Below are 19,712 nucleotides of genomic sequence, written 5' to 3'. Positions count from 1 at the left end.
GGACCAGGCAATTTCTTTGGCCATACTGATAGATCGCCGTTTGCGATACCAGAGACAGATTCGAAGTAGAGATACTGGAAGAACTATCTTACACGGCTCTTCTCGGTCTCCCTCACCCCCAGCCGAACCAATGCAAATTGGGTATACAGGGCTGAGTCTGGGGAAGAAGAGTCACAGGAGGCCAAAGAGAAACGCTTTATCTGGTTCTACTAGGCCAGACAAATGCTATCGCCTGGGAGTAATCAATACCATAGGTGAGCAGGTTTCGTCTCTGAACGATGGTCGGTTGTTCCTTCCCTGTTCGGTTACGTGGGAGGGTTGGACAGGGTCCGCAAAGGCCATGGTGGACTCGGGTTCAGCAGCGAATCTCATGGATTACGATTTTGCTAAAAGTTTGGGAATACCTTTGTCTGCACCCGACCGGCAGATTTCGGTCACTGCAGTAGATGACTCTCCATTGCAGAGCGCTCAGTCCCTTTCCCAAACTCCCCTACTGTCTTGTCGTTTAGGGGAATTGCATGAAAAGAGGTTACGGTTCCTGGTCCTGCCAATGAAAAGCTCCCCTGTCGTTCTCGGTATGCCCTGGTTACAGCTTCACTCTCCGCGGATCGACTGGGCTTCAGGACAGCTACTGGACTGGTCAGCCCATTGTCATGAGCGCTGTTTGAGGAGAGTTGATGTGGGTAATACCAAGGTACAGGTCGGAGGAAAGGCAGGACAGTGTACAGAGTCTTCTAACGGATCCGTTTCCTCACGGTTAACCCGCAGGTATAAATCGGATAGCAAAAGCTCCAAAGCAGACGCTTCAGATAGGGGTTTTGGGCCCAAAGTCATTTTACCACTGAAAAAACAGGCTGACAAGACTTCATTCCCTGTGTCCTTGCCTAAACTGGCGGTGCACGTGGGTTCCGCTCCCTCCCTCCCCATGATGGTTAGTCATTGGAGGATACAAAAAGATATTGATTCTCGGCTTGAGTGTCCGGAGTCCACTCCTCGGGGGGGGGGGTTGTACTGTGAGGAAATGCGGAAAAGCCGCTGCGTGTACTAACGGCAGGACGGCTGAATCCGCGTCCAGCACAGCGGCTGGCATGCGGAGACGTGCGCCTGGCACCACGTGAGAACGCGTAAAAGCCGCCGCGGGTACTAACAGCAAGGCGGCTGTTTCCACGTCCAACGCGGTGGTTTGTACGCGGAGGCGTGCGGGTGTTGTGGCTGGTTCTGTTAGTTCATGGGCAGATGGAGAACTATGCGCGCGCGGCCCAGAGGTCAGGACCTTTATACCAGCAGGGGAAGTGTCAGCTGATCAGGAGCATCAGCTGATTCCTGCTGGACTCATGATTGGCTGAGTGGCTTGGGCGGGGCGGCAGACTCCAGCAGCTATTTATACAGCTTGCTTGCCAGTTGCTGGTTGTCTGCCATTGCAAACACTTACGTGGAAGCATTCAGACCATAGTCAGATCCCACAGTGTGTTAGAACCAGGACGGACCTGGGAATTCACACTGAGCTAGAATACTCTCGCATGTCAATGTTATGTTATGTTATAGACTAGTTCCAGGGTGTAGAGACCAAGGACCTCACACCCAAGATTAGGGAACTGTGTATCATTTGTGTTATACTCCAGACTAGTTCCAGGGCGTAGAGACCAAGGACCTCACGCCCAAGACTAGGGAACTGTATTATCATTTGTGTTATACTCCAGACTAGTTCCAGGGTGTAGAGACCAAGGACCTCACGCCCAAGACTAGGGAACTATATTATCATTTGTGTTATGCTCCAGACTAGTTCCAGGGCGTAGAGACCAAGGACCTCACGCCCAAGACTAGGGAACTGTATTATTATTTGTGTTATACTTCAGACTAGTTCCGGGGTGTCGAGACTACGGACCTCACACCAGACTAGGGACTTTGTGTTATCATTGTGTTATGCATCAGACTAGTTCCAGGGTGTAGAGACCACGGACCTCACACCAAGACTAGGCATTGTTTGATATCTGTTACTACCTTGGGAACTATCTCTCTCTCTTAAGAGAGAGTCTCCTGACCTGCTAGTGACATCCACCCTTCTGGTGTCACTCCTGCGCAGGTTCCTCCTACCTTCAGCCTGACTCCACCCCTTGGAGAATCTCAGGCTGTTGGAAGGTTCCTGTGTCAGCATAAGCAGTACTCCAGTCTGCTTCTGATCACCTGCTCAGCAGGTGCATTACTCAAAGTATTACTGTTACACCAAACACTCGCATACCATAGGTGTCCAGAGGTTAGCAATATATCTGATTATCGGTGGTACTGCAGATCATCAATAATCGGGTGTATATCTGCATTCTTGGTGATACTGCAGATCACCAATTATCAGATTCTCTCTGCGTGCTGACACCAATCGTTACACAGCTACAGGCAGTGATTTCATGTCTGCCAACTTCTCCCTTGCACTGGCTTTACGCTTACCAGCATTTAGCACGGGTCTGCCAGTGAAGGGTTGTCCATCACATCAAGTCACATCTGAGTGCAGCCATACTTGGGCTGCTCCGACTTGGGCACTGCTGTCACGCTGACAGCAGAGCTTCCAATTTCATGAATGAGTTCAGACTACCCTTAAGGAACTAAACTGCTCTCTTTTATTGGCAAATGTCAACGTTCATCAGCCTTTCTTCAGGAGAACATGGAACAACAATGTACTGCATGGCATGTTGCATGGTGGAAACCACTATCTGCTAATCAACACCTGGATAAGCCACAAGGATAATGGGAGAATGTGCTGTGGATGTATTTGGCCTGAATGGCAATGCTCAGGTTTGGTGAAGGCTAACCAGGTATTCCTGCTTTCGAAAACAGGACCACTCTAAGCCAGATGGAAATAGGTCTTTGTGTAGTGGCCACGTCATTCTGTCCACCTGCTCCATCCACTGGCATATTGATGTTTTCAAGCTCAAAAACATTATTAGCAAGAAAAAGCTGCATAACTATTAACCACTTTATCCACCACTACAGTGCTCTGTGACTTCATCTAAGCCACGAGTCAGTAGATATACGTCTTGTAGCAGAAGCAGTGCTGTGCAGGATTGGGCTTGCTCCTGTGCACATTTCTGCCACTATCTGATGCAGCACTAATTGGTGAACAGGAATATATGTTTCCTGAGCTAAACCTATTAGCAGCCAAGATAGATAATGCGTGCCAGGGTGTGTTCAAACAACATATGCCGTTTAGTTGCCTAATGCAGAGCGGCACAGATAGCTCCTTTATATTTACCGGTTCGGGCGGCTGGATCGGCCTTTTTATCCACGACGATGCTGCACTCCTGCCATCCCGTTCGGTTAGACTCTTCCCCTCTTCCACCACCGGGCGGTGCTGCACCGCTGACACCATCCCCTGGGTCACAATCACGTCATACCAAGTGATCAGAATTCCAAAAAGGTTGTCGGCATTGCAGTTCCGCCGGTGGAGGAGAGGAAACGCCTTCCAGCCATCGGGATAGGTAAATATGACAGCTTCCTGCGCCGCACTGCACACCCTGCCAGGATGGGGAAGACACACTTACCCAGCATCAAAATAAAAAAAAAAACGGCCTTGCAGCTGCTAATGGGTTCATAACCTGTGCCACTGACCTAATCTGACTGCCTGTTTGTATGAGTTGTGTGACTCAGAAACTAGTGAAGCCACAGTATGAGCGTTGCAACCAGCCAGTTGGGATTTTATGTATTTTTGTTTGGCAGGTTTCAGGATAGGTCAATGCAAGGCTCTTTTAAACCTTAGTATTGCCTGTTGTGTGTTGTCAGTGTTCAAAGGTTTTCATGTTCACTTTTCTTTTGTTTGTTACATGTAGATGGAAAGCCTCTGAAATTGGAGGAAATATGGAATAGAGTACATGACTGCTATAAACCTCGACTGATACACGGACCCTGGGAAACGATCACACAGCAGGTAGGATGGTTTATTTGAGGCAGCATGTTGGTCTAGTAGTAGCTTGCAGTACTTTTAACCAAAGTTCAAATCTTGGCCAAGATTAACATAACACACTGTATTTAATTTCAACCTAAACAATGTACTAAATTTTACTAAAATGCAACAGTATCTCTTGTAGTGCCACAATTTTCAGTAATGAATGCAGCAGCCAGACTAATCTACTCCTCCCACCATTCTGTCTCCTCGACTCCACAATCCCTTCACTGTCTCCCAATCCGCTATAGAATCAGATTCAAGATCCTATGTTTGGCCTACAAATCTATAAACAAGTCCTGCCTGACCTACATCTCTGACCTGGAAAAAAGAGAAGAACCGAGAGCCCGATATGGTGTAGTATGTCAAGTTAATTGGATAATTAGAAAGAGTATGAATTGTATACTCACAAACCAGGGTTACCTCCAGGCAACCACTGTATAGGCAGGTGAGGAGATTAGCCTGTCCCCACTCAGGATTAAGAAGTCGCTCTCTGTAGGCTTGAAAAACAAGAAGGGGTATCCCCCTCCACCAAAGGTGGATACAATCAGTATTATGAAAGAGAACAGAGGCGCCAAAAGGATAAAAACAATATTTAAAAGTTTTAAAATTATTGCCTAGGAGGCAGTGGTGGACTCACCTCCTACAAGCAGACACAACAACTGTGTATTCACAAAAAGGGACATTTATTGATATACCAATAAATGTCCCTTTTTGTGAATACGCAGTTGTTGTGTCTGCTTGTTGGAGGTGAGTCCACCACTGCCTCCTAGGCAATAATTTTAAAACTTTTAAATATTGTTTTTATCCTTTTGGCGCCTCTGTTCTCTTTCATAATACATCTCTGACCTGGTCAGCAGAGACACACCTGGCTTCCCACTTCGCTCCTCCAACAACCTTCTCCTAACCACCCAACCCATCTCGCACTCCAATGCACAACTACAGGACTTTACTAGCGCTGCCCCCATACTGTGGAAAACTCTCCCACTGCCCATCAGGCTTGCCCCCTCCATCAACGCCTTCAAACAAGCCCTCAAAACTCACATCTTCAAGGAGGCCTACCCCACCTCACTGCTGCCCTAACTCTCTGTGCTGAGAACCTCCCGATGCAGCCGTGGCAACCCCCCCACACACACACCTATATTGTAAGCCTCTGGCACAGCCCTCTCTCCTCTTGTGTATCATACTTGATTGTGCACTCTACCCACAGAATAATATGCACTTGTATTATTGGGACTACTCCAGTGTATGATCTGGCATTGTGTATCTTATTGCTTATTTCCTGTATTGTGTTGTCTGTCACCCCTGTTATTGTCTGTAATCTTATTTATTGTACAGCGCTGCATAATTTGTTGGCGCTATATAAATCCGATAAATAATAATAATGACCACACATAGAAGACTTCAAATGAGTATTTGGTGGGAGTTACTGAAATACACTCGACTATCAGCCTCCTATCCTACCCTACCCTACCCTATCTTATTCTATCCAGCTTTCCCCTTATTCACATCTGTTTTAAATTGCATAAAAAATCAATTACAAGCACACAGCTGCTTAACAAAACTTTGAAATGTCTCTGCGAGTCTCTGTGGGTATTCCTTGATAGCTTGTAGCAACATCAATTTACTGCACCTGGAAAGATGTACACGGCCCAAGCTGAAATCAGAACAGACAAGAAAATGTAATTGTATTTATTGTTGGCTCTGAATGGATGTCAGGGTAAAGCATGGCTCCTGTTTTTACAGATGACACTGTGAAAGGGTAATATGTTAATAAAGCGCCAGCAAGTATCAAGAGGGTGATGCTTAAACTGTGTACTGTTTGCAAACACAAGCTCTGAACATACAAAGGATTACTGAGAAGCAGCAGCCAACTAAGCAAAGAAAAAACAAAATACCAAACAGTAAATAAAACATCTTCTGGATAACAGAATATGAATGAATGAAGTGTCCTTCAGCTAAAATTAGGTTACAGCTTGTATATTACACTGATTTTCAAAAGTTATCTGTCCCTCCACACATTTGTTTCTTTGTGTTTATACACTCACTGGTCACTTTATTAGGCACACCTGTTCAATCGCTTGTTAACATAAATAGCTAATCAGCCAATCCCATGGCAACAATGGGCTCAATGTATTTAGGCGACTAGACGTAGTATAGACAAGTTACTGAATTCAAACAGAGTTTCAGAATAGGGAAAAAGGGGATTCATTAGTTGTTGGTCAGGAGGCAGTATATCTACGCCCCGTAGGACTTCATTTAAAGTCCCAGGGGCGTATATATACATACCTCGCTGCAATCGCCTGCCGCCCACGCGTGCTCAAGCGTGCATTCTCATTGTCGCCCATTAGTACACTAATCAGTGAATGGAAACACAGTTTCCATTCACCGATCAAAGTTCCTGTGATCAATGATCACCGACTTCATTGATAAAGGTCAAGTGAAAGCATACACACATTACTTCCTGTGCACTGATCACGATACACAGGAATAATACCATAATACATTAAAAATAAATCCCCCATTAAAATTAAGTCCTTACCTCCCCCACTCTCCTATAGTTACTAAAATAAAAAATATAAAAAAAAAAAACATAAAACATTACCTTTGAGACTCAACTTTTTTTTTAATATGTATGTCATGAGGGTATATTACAGTTATTTTTGCAAATAAGGGCTTGTAATTAGTGATGGATGCAAAACGGAAAAAAATACACCATTATTGTCAAATAAAATACTGTTGTCATACATTGTACTAGGGACATATTTTAAATGCTGTAATAACTGGGACAAATTGACAAAGAAAATGTGTGGGGTTTATCCAGAGTAGTAAATTTTATTTTAAAAATATAATGGCCAAAAACTGAGAAATAAAGAATTATTTTCATTTTTGTCTTATTATTCCCGTTAAAATGAAGTTAGAATAAAATAATTCTTAGCAAAATGTACCACTCAAAGAAAGCCTAATTGGTAGCAAAAAAAACAAGGTATAGATAATTTTGTTGTGATAAGTAGTGATAAAGTTATTTGCACATGAATGGAAAGAGTGCTAAAATGTGAAAATTGCTCTGGTCCATAAGGGGAAAAACCCCTTAGTGGTAAGCTAGTTAAAGTCCTGACTGAAACTAACCTGGTTCAATAAATCGTTAAAGCCAGCAGGTTTTTGAGCCTTATGTCATTTTTACAAACAGCGAAAACTCTGGGAGTGTGAACTAGGGCTTTAATGTGATGAATAGCGGAAAAGCCGCCGCGTGTTCTGACATTAAGGCGGCTGATTCCGCGTCTGATGCGGCGGTTTGTCCGCGTCAGCATGCGTCTGGGTTATCTAACTAATGGTGCACATGGGAAGGATGGCGTGGGGGCCGCCGCATGTTCCGACGGTAAGGCGGCGGATTCCGCGTCCAGTGCGGCGGTTTCCCCGCAGCAACATGTGCCTGGGCTGTCTGGACCTAGTAGTGCACACAGGTGGAGAGCTACGCTCGCGCGCTGCAAGACAAGCTCTTTATACCTGTAGGAGGAAGATCAGCTGATCAGGGAGGTCAGCTGATTCCTGCTCAGTCAGTGATTGGTTGATGGGAGCTGGGCGGCGCTGTGGGGCGCTTTACTATATATATCTCCTGCTGTTCAGTTGCTGGTTGTCTGGCGTTGCGAATGCCTATGTGTTAGCACTCAAACCTTAGTCAGATCCTTCAGTGTGGTGGAACCAGGAGGACCTGGGAATCCACACTTAGCCAGTTACTATATATCATCTGTGTTATTCTCTAGCATAGTTCCAGGGTGTTGAGATCACGGCCCTCACAGCCCAGACTAGGAATACTGTATATCATCTGTGTTATTCTCTAGCATAGTTCCAGGGTGTTGAGATCATGGCCCTCACACCCCAGACTAGGAATACTGTATATCATCTGTGTTATTCTCTAGCATAGTTCCAGGGTGTTGAGATCACGGCCCTCACACCCCAGACTAGGAATACTGTATATCATCTGTGTTATTCTCTAGCATAGTTCCAGGGTGTTGAGATCACGGACCTCACACCTCAGACTAGGCCTTGTTCTGATATCTGTTATGACCTGTAGCTTTCTTGACTATTCTTCTGATCTCTGATTTGGTACCTTGCATATCTGATACACTGTTGCCGACCCGGCCTGTCTGACCTTCTGGCTGTCACCCCCCCTCAGGGAGGCCAGCCTTCCCGCAGGAGTCCCCTGCTCTACAGAGGGGACACTGCTCCTTATCAGTCAGGGACTCCCTCTCCAGGTGTCCTTGACTACAGTAGAATCTTCTCTACTTATTGGACCACCTGCTACCCCGGTGGTCCAAAGGTTACTGTTGCACCAAAACACTTACACACTCAGGTGTCTAGAGGTTAGACATATTTGATTATTGGCGATTCTGCAGATCCCCAGTAATCGGGTATATCTGTATTCTTGGGGATACTGCAGATCGCCAAGAATCAGATTCTCTCTCTGGTTGCTGACACCTATCGTTACATTTAAATGAAATAAGGGGGGGGCGGCCTAAGCCATGTGCCATCTGTGCACGTCGACAGGGCCATCATTCCCGGTGGGGAACCACATGCACTCACTGAGAGAAGACCTGGTTACTATGACTGCACACATCAATGCCAGTGCAGCAGGCCACAGTGACACCGCGTCTGTGTGCTATGCCAGAACTAGAGTTGTCTCGAACCTCCGATTTTAGGTTCGCGAACACACGAAAAAAGTTCGCAAACATGCAAACTTTCGAACCGCTATAGACTTCAATGGGCAGGTGAAACTTCAAAACTGCAAACATTAATTGTGGCCACTAAAGTGATGGAAAAGATGTTTCAAGGGGTCTAACACCTGTAGGGGGGCATGAGGGAGTGCGATACATGCAAAAAAAACCTGGGGAAAAATCCGGATTTAACACACAGCAGGGTTTAAAGGCAGAAATCACATTGCATTGCTCAATTGGAGGCCTAAAGTGCTTTAAAACATCTTGCATGTGTATACATCAATCAGGTAGTGTAATTAGTGTACTGCTTTACACTGACAGAGTAAACTCACTGTGTAACGCACCGCAAACAGCTGTTTGTGTAGTGACGGCCGTGCTGGACTGGTGCGCACCATGGCGAGAGTGCAGTTGATGGTGGTTTTCAAGCCCATATGGTCGAGCTGAGGTAGCTGACTGACAGAACAACAGTGACTGAGTGTCCAGCTGATCCAATTTGGTCTGTCAGGTCAGGTGTGCCCCCCAACCCCAACACACTTATTTAGCTGGTCATTGCTTCATTGTGATACGCAAGCCCCTTCACCGCGGCAAGATAATGATCACGAAGGGGAATTGACACATGTACATGCCTTTTGTTTTGTTGTTGCAGCCGCAGTGCAGCCAGAAAAATTAGGCAGGCATGTACATGCACCATAAAAATTATTATAGCGGCCGCTGCTAGCAGATTCAGGAGTCCACCTGGAGTCCTGGACCCTGTTGGTGTTAACGGAGAAGGCAGTCACACGGCGTGCAGGCAGAGATGCTGTGTGTGGGCACTGACTTAGTCTTCGGGCAGGCAGTAGTCCTCCAGGATTCATGCCTCATTCATTTTGATAAAGGTGAGGTACTGAACACTTTTGTGACCTAGGCGACTTCTCTTCTCACTCACAATGCCTCCAGCTGCGCTGAAGGTCCTTTCTGACAGGACGCTTGAGGCAGGGCAAGACAGAAGTTGGATGGCAAATTGTAACAGCTCTGGCCACAGGTCAAGCCTGCGCACCCATTAGGCCAGGGATTCATTGCTGCTCAGAGTATCTACATCCGCACTTAAGGCCAGGCAGTCGGCTACCTGCCGGTCGAGGCGTTAGTAGAGGGTGGATCCGGAATGGCTAAGGCTAGGACTAAAAAATGTCTGCATGTCCGACATCACCATGAGATCGCTAGAGCATCCTGTCCTTGCCTGCGTGGACATGGGAGGAGGAGGAAGATTACTGGCAGTGGCACCTTTATTCCGTTGTGCTGTGACATCACCCTTAAACGCACTGTAAAGCATAGTTGCCAGCTTGTTCTGCAAGTGCTGCATCCTTTCTGCCTACTGGTGATTTAGAAACATCTCCACCACTTTGTGCTTATACCGAGGGTCTAGTAGTGTTGCCACCCAGTAATGGTCATTCCCCTTAAGTTTTTTTATATGGGGGTCCCTCAACAGGCTAGACAGCATGAAAGACGCCATCTGCACAAAGTCGGATGCCATCGTACTAGCCATCTCATCTTGCTCTTCCTCAGTGATCTCAGGTAAGTTCTCCTCCTCCCTCCAGCCACGAACAATACCACGGGAAAGGTGAGAAGCACAACAGGTACTTCATCATCCTCACACCTTAGGTCCATAGTGGCGCCTAACTCAGACATATGAGGTGGTGGTGTAACATGCTTAGCGCCGTCATCTTGTAACAAGAATGGCTGTGAATCAGTTAATTCCCCACAAAATAATGGGCCAGATGTGGTGCTAGAAGTAGCAGTGGTGGCTGCGGAGGAAGATATGTCACGGTTCCGTATGGAAGCTGAGGAAGATGAGGTGTTCTCTGTTAAATAGTCAAGTACGTCCTGGCAATTTTGGGAGTTGATGGCACATGCCTTCTGAACACTGTACTTTGGTCCAGGGCCGCACAAAATCACGCCATCTCGACTTCGAACATACCTGCCGGGTGGCCTGCCTCTGGCTCTGCCTCTGCCTGTTGTTTTGTCCATATTGGGGAGAATGAAGTGAAAGGTTGCACTGACTTGACTAACACAATGTACGGTTACACAGGTGCAGTGAAAAGGTGACTGCTGGTACAACGATTTGCGGTTACACAGGTGCAGTGAAAAGGTTGCAGTGACTGCTGGTACAACCATGTGCGGTTACGCAGGTGCAGTGAAAAGGTTGCAGTGACTGCTGGTACAACAATGTGCAGTCACACAGGTGCAGTAAAAGGTATGCAGTGACTGCTGGTATATAGTACAATGTGCGGTCACAGGTGTAGTTACAGGTATGCACGGACTGGTATTACACAATACAATGTGCAGCTGTCACACACACAGGTCCAGTGAAAATTAATGCTCTGACTGCTGGTATATAATACAATGTGCGGTCAGTCACAGGTGCAGTTACAGGTATGCACGGACTGGTATTACACAATACAATGTACAGCTGTCACACACACAGTGACTGCTGGTATATAACACTGCTTGCTGTCACGCAGGTGCAGTGAATATGAACAGGTATGCACGGTCGGACTGGTATTACAAATGAGCAGCTGTCACACACAGGTGCAGTGAACAGTTATGCAGTGACTGGTATTATATAACACTGCATGCTGTCACACAGGTGCAGTGAACATGAACAGGTATGCACGGTTGGATTGGTACAAATGTGCAGCTGTCACATTAGGTGCAGTGAACAGTTATGCAGTGACTGGTATTATATAACACTGCGTGCTGTCATGCAGGTGCAGTGAACATGAACAGGTATGCATGGTCGGACTGGTATTACAAATGTGCAGCTGTCACACACACAGCTGCAGTGAAAAGGTAGGCACTGAATGTGCTGGGCCCTGCACAGTATAGCAATTAGCAATGGCCAGCTGCGACACACAGGGCTGTATAATGCAGTGTCAGTGGCACAAAAAAAAAATACTTCACAAGAACATTAGCTCTGAAAAGAGCTATTTTTGTGGTGCTTTTCAACAACAAATATCAGCTAGGAGCAAGCTATAAGAGCCTAACTAAGCTTTCCCTATCTCTGCAGCAGGTTCCTCTCCCTTCTCTCACTACTGCATCAACACCGAGTGAGATAATGGCTGACGCAGCTGCCTTATATGGGGGGGGGGGGCTCCAGGAGGGAGTGCAGCCTGATTGGCTGTCATGTGTCTGTTGACTGTGATGTAGAGGGTCAAAGTTTATCCCAATGATGTAGTATAGGGGTGGGTCAAACTCGCCATAAAGTTTGTGTTTCGACGCGAACCACCGACGTTCGTATGAATAGGTTTGCACCCGAACCGTTCGGGACAACTCTATCCAGCACCTGCATGTGTCACTAGTAAAGGCACTGCCTGCAGCCTAGTTGCCAGGAGGTTCTCCCCATCAGCCCCACCCCCGGCAGTGTGGAGAAAGGACGCCACACGCTGAGACAATGAGGGTGGGGCCAAAACACAGTGGAAAATGTAATCAAAAGTTTAACATTTGTGTCATGAGCACAGGGCAGCTATGCAGGCGTCGGCAAAAGACTTGGCCATTTACCATGCATGAGATACCATATTGACATTGGTGGACGAAGGGGCCACTGATTCTTTTTTTCCCCAGGACCACCACGAGCCTAGAGCCATCCCTGTAATAATTCAGAAACAAAAACATTGCCACTGGATGGGCTACTAACTAAACTTAGTTGAGTGGAGACCACCTTTCTACAAGCCTAATGGTTGTCTTGAACAAAACCTTTTCAATAGCAGCAGTCTTTATCAGAATATACTGTAACTACCTTTGTTAGTGAGCCCACCACAGAGCCTGTGTTCTCCCAGATAAGGCTCCAGGCTGATCTAATCAGCATTTTATTTCCCACCTGATCACACCTCTCAGACAAACCAGCAAGTCCTATTGTGGATCTCTCGCCTGAACACCTGTCTCTGGGAGGACACAAAATCCAAGTAGATGAGAGAAATCTGGAACATAATGTATATGTACACCATCGACTGCTTTCCCAGACACTTTCTTCCGGCAACTGCCAAAATATTAATGCCTCTACCCCGTTGCAAATTAGGTTGCTCAAATTAATTGTTGAAGATTGTTTCAGGCACCTTTGACAAGTGTGTGCAGGTTTCTGTCGATGCCCACAGACAACTCGACAAGCAGTCTGACTTACTGGAGTACCATTACCGCATCCACCCTCCTCTCCGTTTCATAAAACTGAACACATTGATTAGCCTAGTGCCAAACAGCGACTTGGTACAGCGGTTATTTTAAAGCTTCCACCCAAAACGATCTGTAAAGACATTGGGCTCTATTTACAAAACTTATCATATGTTAGTTATTTATCACCTAATTAATACAAATATCCTTTCAGCACATTTACAAGCAAAATAAGCAGCCACAGTAAGTTGTTCCTGATTAACTTCATTTCTGTAAGGCCTGGCAACCTATTCACCCACGAATCAGCTCCAATGCCCCAATCTACCTCCATTTTAGCCTTGTGTGGTTCGTCCCCACTTGAATGGTAGGTGTGAGACAACACCTACCCTACTTCAGTTACACCCAGGTCTTTAGGGTGCATGGTATTTGAGCTGAATGCAGGGTGGGCAAAATAGATGACCAAGACCAAACAGTAGGTACAAGAGAATGGTAATCAGTTCAGAAACAAACCGAGGTCATACAGTTGCTATGGAGACAAGGAAAGAGGTGCACACGCGAGAGTTGCGGCAACCCGGAAGAGCCAGGACGCAAAGGATTCCCGAGAGAGACATTTGCAACGCTGGATCCCGGAGGTAAGATTGTAACAATTTCAATATTACTTTTCTTACCTTAATTATATTATATTTTTGTTCTTTCCGAGCGCAGCACACCCTAGCTGCACGAGTGTTACCCGGGCAACATGGGTTACGCTATCTGCATAACTTGCACTAAGTAGTCTGCTTAAGTAATGGTAACATTGCTGTGCACTGCCTGCCACCTTTAGTGAATGTGGCCCATGGAGACTTTTTTTTTAGATGAGTTGTATGTAGGGTCTGCACTGATTGACAGGGAACATACCCTTGGATTCTACTGTTTATTTATTACAGCTAGAAATGTTGGGCCGTAATCTCCACGCCCTCCTAGATATTTGCACTTGGTGTGGAGATGTATCGGTACCTTAAATATATGTAACAGGGATCCATCTCTGCTCAGCTCTGCTCTTTGGAGGAACAATAAAATGTGCGAGTCCTGGGAAATGTAAGAAGGAAATAAAGGGGATTTTCAGCCAATGAATCCACTGTGAAGCACTTGACACTCTTCATGAAGCGAAGCAGCACATGCTGAAGTGAGATGTCTGCCATGAGAATGATTATCTTGTTAATGCACACACAGAACTCTTGCCTGTCCCAGAAAAGGCCCCGCAGTGTACTGTAAGCCCGCCAGCATCTAAAGGATTGTATCTTCTGGAACTCCAACAGCCAGGATGCTTTCCAAAATAACCGCTAGAAGAATGCTACATGAAAAATATTCATTTGTATTGGTTAGAACATTGATTGGTATATTATTATTATTATTTAGTATTTATACAGCGAGGACATCTTCCGCAGCGCTGTACAGAGTATATTGTCTTGTCACCTAACTGTCCCTCAGTCTATAACATATAATAATACGTTATACACCTGAGGAAGGGCTTGTATGGTCCCTAACATGTAGTATCTGTTCCACAATACAAGCATCCGTTTGCAGCCAGTGGTGTGCCGCCTATTTCTTTCAATTTTGGTTGTTCCGGGACCGTCAGAGCAATCCCCAAGACTGTGGTTCTGGGGGCTGTTAACGAGGAGTTTTGTATATTTATATACAGGCCCTCATTCTAATGACTACCATAGTCATATGTTTATGTATGCATCGTGTAGTGCATGTATCGCAGTGTAGGGCCAATTTAGGGGAAGCCAATTAACCTATCTGTATGTTTTTGGGATGGGGAGAAAACAGGAGTGTCCGGAGGAAACCCACACAGACACGGTGAGAACACACAAAGCTCTGTACAGTTAGTGCCCTGGCTGGGATTCAAACCGGGGACCCAGTGCTACAAGGCAAGAGCGCTAACCACTATGCCACCATGCTGCCATATATATTCATTATAAAGTATTGTATACCTAATTTTAGGCATTCACATTGGGGCGTTAGGATCCAATGCACTACGCATCCTTTAGATTGTAAGCCTTGGCAGGGCCTCCCCCCTCCCTTAGTGTGTCCTTCTTAATTTTACTACCCCGGCAATTACACCCTTTTCATGGACTAACTCGTACTTGTTTTGCCGGGTCTCTGTAAACCGCATTTTATACCCTGATTGTATATATAACCTTGTGCTATGTTGTATAACTGTTTGCTACCTCTCTGTCTGTCACCCCTTGTTGCAATGTATGTATCCCTATTTATTGTCCAGCGCTGCGTAATATGTTGGCGCTTTATAAATACAATAAATAATAATAATAATACGCATGTGTTCACAGAGGCAGTGAAGCATACTTTTCATTAACTGTATGCTTCACTGTATGCTGCCTAAAGGTCGCATAACGTACGGTGTGCCATTTTTGCGGGAATGCAACACAATGTCCTACTGTCAACTGAGCCTTAAGGCCTTTTTTCCATTTAAAATCGCGATAGCCAGCGTGCTGCAATTAAGATTTTACCTACGCTCATGTGTTGCTACGCCAACTATTTTGTGTCTAGGCAGGTTTCACAGTGCGATCGCATTTCTCGATTTCTGATGGAGTAGAAAAGAAGCGTGGTAAAAATGTTTAAAATGCTAGATTGCGAGATCATCACATAGCACTACATTTGCTATAGAAGTTTTCCTACGCTGTTTTGACTTGACCTTCACACCAATGCAGGGAAAATGCAGCATGCACTACATTGGCATTTAGGTAAATATGAATCGCAAAAGTGGTAACAGGATACTGTGATTACTGTGTTAATTCTGGTTCCATTGGGATAGATAAATCGTGTCCAAATGCAGCAAGTAGAAAGGAGCTCCAACTAACATAGTGGACTTATACAGTGCTGCCCATAATTATTCATACCCCTGAAAAATGTTGTCTTAAAGTTATTTATTCAACCAGCAAGTAATTTTTTGATGAAAAATGACATAGGTGTCTCCCAAAAGATCATAAGACGATGTACAAGAGGAATTATTGTGGAAAATAAAACATTTCTCAGCTTTTATTTACATTTGTGCAAAAAGTGTCCAGTCCAAAATTATTCATACCCTTCACAAACTGTCACAGTCTGTGGGAAAATCCAAAGTTGCATACATTTCCAAATAGTCCAAACTGTTCTAAAGCATCCTAATTACCCTGATTAATTGAAAACAGCTGTTTTAATCAACTTAACAGGTGAAAAACAGCAGCTCTTTGCAGTTGGTTTGTGGACAGTCATGGCTAAGACAAAGGAGCTCAGTGAGGACCTGCGGCTGCGCATTGTGGCTGCACACAAGTCAGGAAAGGGCTACAAGGCCATTTCTAAATGTTTTCAAGTTCGAGTGGCTACAGTGCAAAGTATTATTAAAAAAAGATGTTCCGCACTGTGAAAAATCTCAGAGGATGTGGTCAGAAGCCAAAAGTGACACCTGTGCTGGCCTGGAGGATAGTGAGAGAGGTGAAAAAGAATACAAGGATCACCACCATGGCCATCCTGGTGAGACTGGGCCCAACTGGTGGCAATGTCTCAAAGCAGACAATCCAGTGGACACTGCACACTGCTGGGTTCCACGGAGGCAGACCAAGGAGGATGCCACTTCTCCAGATTAGGCACAAAAAGCTTGCTTGGCCTTTGCAAATGCTCATCTGCACAAAGAAGAATATTCTGATCTGTGTTCTGGTCAGATGAAATTTTTGGTCAGATAAAACAAAAACACATTGTTTGGTCACAATGATGTTTCCTTCATTTGGTGTAAAAAAGGAGAAGCCTTCAACCCAAAGAACACCATCCCACTGTCAAACAGGGTGGGAACCTAATGCTATGGGGGGGAGGGGGGTGGCCGGTTCAGACAAGACCAGGAAACCTAATCACAGTAAACAGCACCTTGAAGAAGAGCAATACACGAGTGTGAGAAAACGCGGAAAAGCCGCCGCGAGGAAGGCGGCTGATTCCGCGTTCAACATGACAACTCGCGCGCATGGGCCTGCATCCACTAGCCTGGCGGAACGCGGAGAAACCGCCGCATACCTAGTTGACAGGGCGGCGGTATGGCCGAACGCGGGGAAACCGCCGCATGTTCTGACAGCGGTGCGGCTTGCCCCGCGTTCAAGTCAACAGAGACATTGCAACATGTGTCTGGTGTGGCTGGGACAGATAGTCCACATGGGGTCAGGATGACGCGTGCGCGCGCTAAGAGGCAGAGCCTTTATAGCAGTCAGAAGGATGTCAGCTGATCCAGCCGATCAGCTGACGATTCTTTCAGGTTTCATTGGTCCAGCACTTAGGGGAGGCGCTGGATAGCGCTGGGGTATATATACTGGGTGCTGGTCATTTTTCTGGTGTCTGGCGTTGTGATCACTACGTGGTAGCACTCAGACCTTGTCAGAATCTGTGATCTATCTGTGTTATTATCTAGACTAGTTCCAGGGTGTTGATGACTACGGAGCTCACACCCAAGACTAGGATACAGTTTACCAACCTGTTATTATCTAGACTAGTTCCAGGGTGTTGATGATCAAGGAGCTCACACCCAAGACTAGGCATTGTTGTATATTTGTTGTGACCTTCTGCTTTCCTGACTATTCTTCTGATTGCTGATTAGGTACTTCGCTATATCTGATTCTCTGTTGCCGTACTCAGCCTGTCTTAGGATTCCGTTTCTGTCTCCTGTCTCTGTCCCTGATCTGTCTGTCTGTTGCCGACCCGGCTTGTCCGACCTCGAGAGATATCTCCTCTGCCTAGAGATAGCTCATGGACGTAGAGTGACACCCTGCCTTGGTGTCACTCACACTCTGTATTTTCTTTCTCTCAGCCTGACTCCTCCCTCGGGAGAGCCTCAGGCTTGTGGAAGGAACGTGTTACTGTGCAGTAACCCTTACTGCTGGCACCTGCTCCTCGGTGATACTGCAGATCATCAATAATTGGATATATATCTGTATTCTCGGTGATACTGCAGATCGCCGGTAATCAGATCCTCTCTGTTTTACACCGATCGTTACAACGAGGATTCTCAATGACAACATCTGGCTGTCTGCAGAGAAACTTGGCCTTGGGCACCAGTGTACATTTCAGAATGACAATAACCCAAAACACACAGCAAAAGTGTTGAAGAAATGGTTTGCAGATAACAACATTTTTTTTGGAGTGGCCCAGCTAGAGTCTTGACTTTAATCCGATTGAGAATCTGTGGAGGGAGCTAATGATCAGGGTGATGACAAGAAGACCCTCCAACCTGAAAGATTTGGAGCTCATTGCTAAAGATGAATGGGCAAAAATACCTGTGGAGACATGCATAAAGGTGGTCTGCAATTATAGGAAGTGTTTGATTGCTGTAATAGCCAATAAAGGCTTTTCTGTTGATTATTGAGAAGGGTATGAATTATTTTGGACTGGACACTTTTTGCACAAATGTAAATAAAAGCTGAGAAATGTCTTATTTTCCACAATAATGCCTCTTGTACATCGTCTTATTATCTTTTGGGAGACACCTATGTCATTTACCATCAAAAAATTACTTGTTGGTTGCATAAAATTTTTTAAGTCAAAATTTTCCAGGGGTATGAATAATTATGGGCAGCACTGTATAAGTCCACCATCTTAGTTGGAGCTCTTTTCTCTACTTTCTGCATTTGGACATGATTTATCAGTCGCAAAGGAACCAGGATTAACACAGTAATCACAGTACCCTGTTACCATTTGTGCGATTCATATTTACCTAAATGCTAATGCAATGCATGCTGCATTTTCCCTGCATTGGTATTAAAGCGGAATATAACCCTGCATTTCAACTTTGCTCTAAAACATTATTTACAGTATATTATATGCAACCAGCATTTTTTTTTTTTACTAGACCAGCATTGGAAGGGTTACACAGGGCTTTAAAGTTCCTGGAGATTTCTGCAGACGCATCCGAAGCTGAAATAGATACATTTTGTTTACATAAATGTATCTAAGTGTTGAATGTGACTCACTCTCTCTGACTGAGAAGAGCTGGAGGACAGCCAAAGAGTGTGTAACATTTCTCAATAGATACATATAACTAAATAGAATGTAACAATCTGAACTTCTGCTCTCCACGGAACTTTAAACCTCTGTGTTTAACACTTCCAATGCTGGTCTAGTAAAAAAAAAAATGCTTTTTGCATATAATATGCTGTAAATAATATTTTTGAGCAAAGTTGAAATGCAGGGTATATTCCGCTTTAAGGTCAAGTCAAAACAGCATAGGAAAACTGGCACAGCGGCCGGGCTTTCTTTCACATTCATGCCGTTACTGCCACACACTCGATCAACCACATTGGCCCAAGATTTTCCAGCTTTCACAGTTGATACGTTAGACCAATTTCAGCCGGAAATTGGTTGAATCGTCGATCGGGCATGCTGGCAGGAAGTCTACTGTGCGTGGAACAGACTGCTGATGGGAACTCTCCTGTGCATGGAAGACACTGATGACGGGAAGTCTTCTCTGTATGAAAGAGACTGCTGACAGGAAATCTCTGGTGCATGGAAAAGACTGCTGACGATAAGTTTCCGGTGTGCGGAAGAGACTGCTGACAGGAAGCCTCCAGTGCATGAAAAAAAAAACTGCTGACAGGAAGCCTCCAGTGCATGAAAAAAAAACTGCTGACAGGAAGCCTCCGGTGCATGAAAAAAACTGCTGAGAGGAAGTCTCCGGTGCGTGGAAGACACTGAACATTTATATCGCGCTTTTCTCCTGGCGGACTCAAAGCGCCAGAGCTGCAGCCACTAGGACGCGCTCTATAGGCAGTAGCAGTGTTAGGGAGACTTGCCTAAGGTCTCCTACTGAACAGGTGCTGGCTTACTGAACAGGCAGAGCCGAGATTCGAACCCTGGTCTCCTGTGTCAGAGGCAGAGCCCTTAACCATTACACCATCCAGCCACTACTT

The 19,712-nt window shown here is 45.5% G+C and overlaps 1 protein-coding gene across 2 annotated transcripts in view; it reads left to right on the top strand.

Moving 5' to 3' along the window:
* The window catches only part of ATG10 (autophagy related 10), a 196,847-nt gene that overhangs the window by 131,412 nt on the left and 45,723 nt on the right, over window positions 1-19,712 (top strand). For both annotated transcript variants that reach the window (XM_068271698.1, XM_068271699.1), the window contains exon 5: window positions 3,819-3,916. In XM_068271698.1, coding sequence (XP_068127799.1) covers window positions 3,819-3,916 — 98 coding nt within the window. The remainder of the gene's footprint in view (window positions 1-3,818; window positions 3,917-19,712) is intronic.

This window comes from Hyperolius riggenbachi, chromosome 1 (assembly GCF_040937935.1).
Source record: "Hyperolius riggenbachi isolate aHypRig1 chromosome 1, aHypRig1.pri, whole genome shotgun sequence".
Lineage (NCBI taxonomy): Eukaryota > Metazoa > Chordata > Amphibia > Anura > Hyperoliidae > Hyperolius > Hyperolius riggenbachi.
Note: the sequence above shows the minus strand (reverse complement) of the source record. Positions and strands in the feature narration are given on the sequence as shown.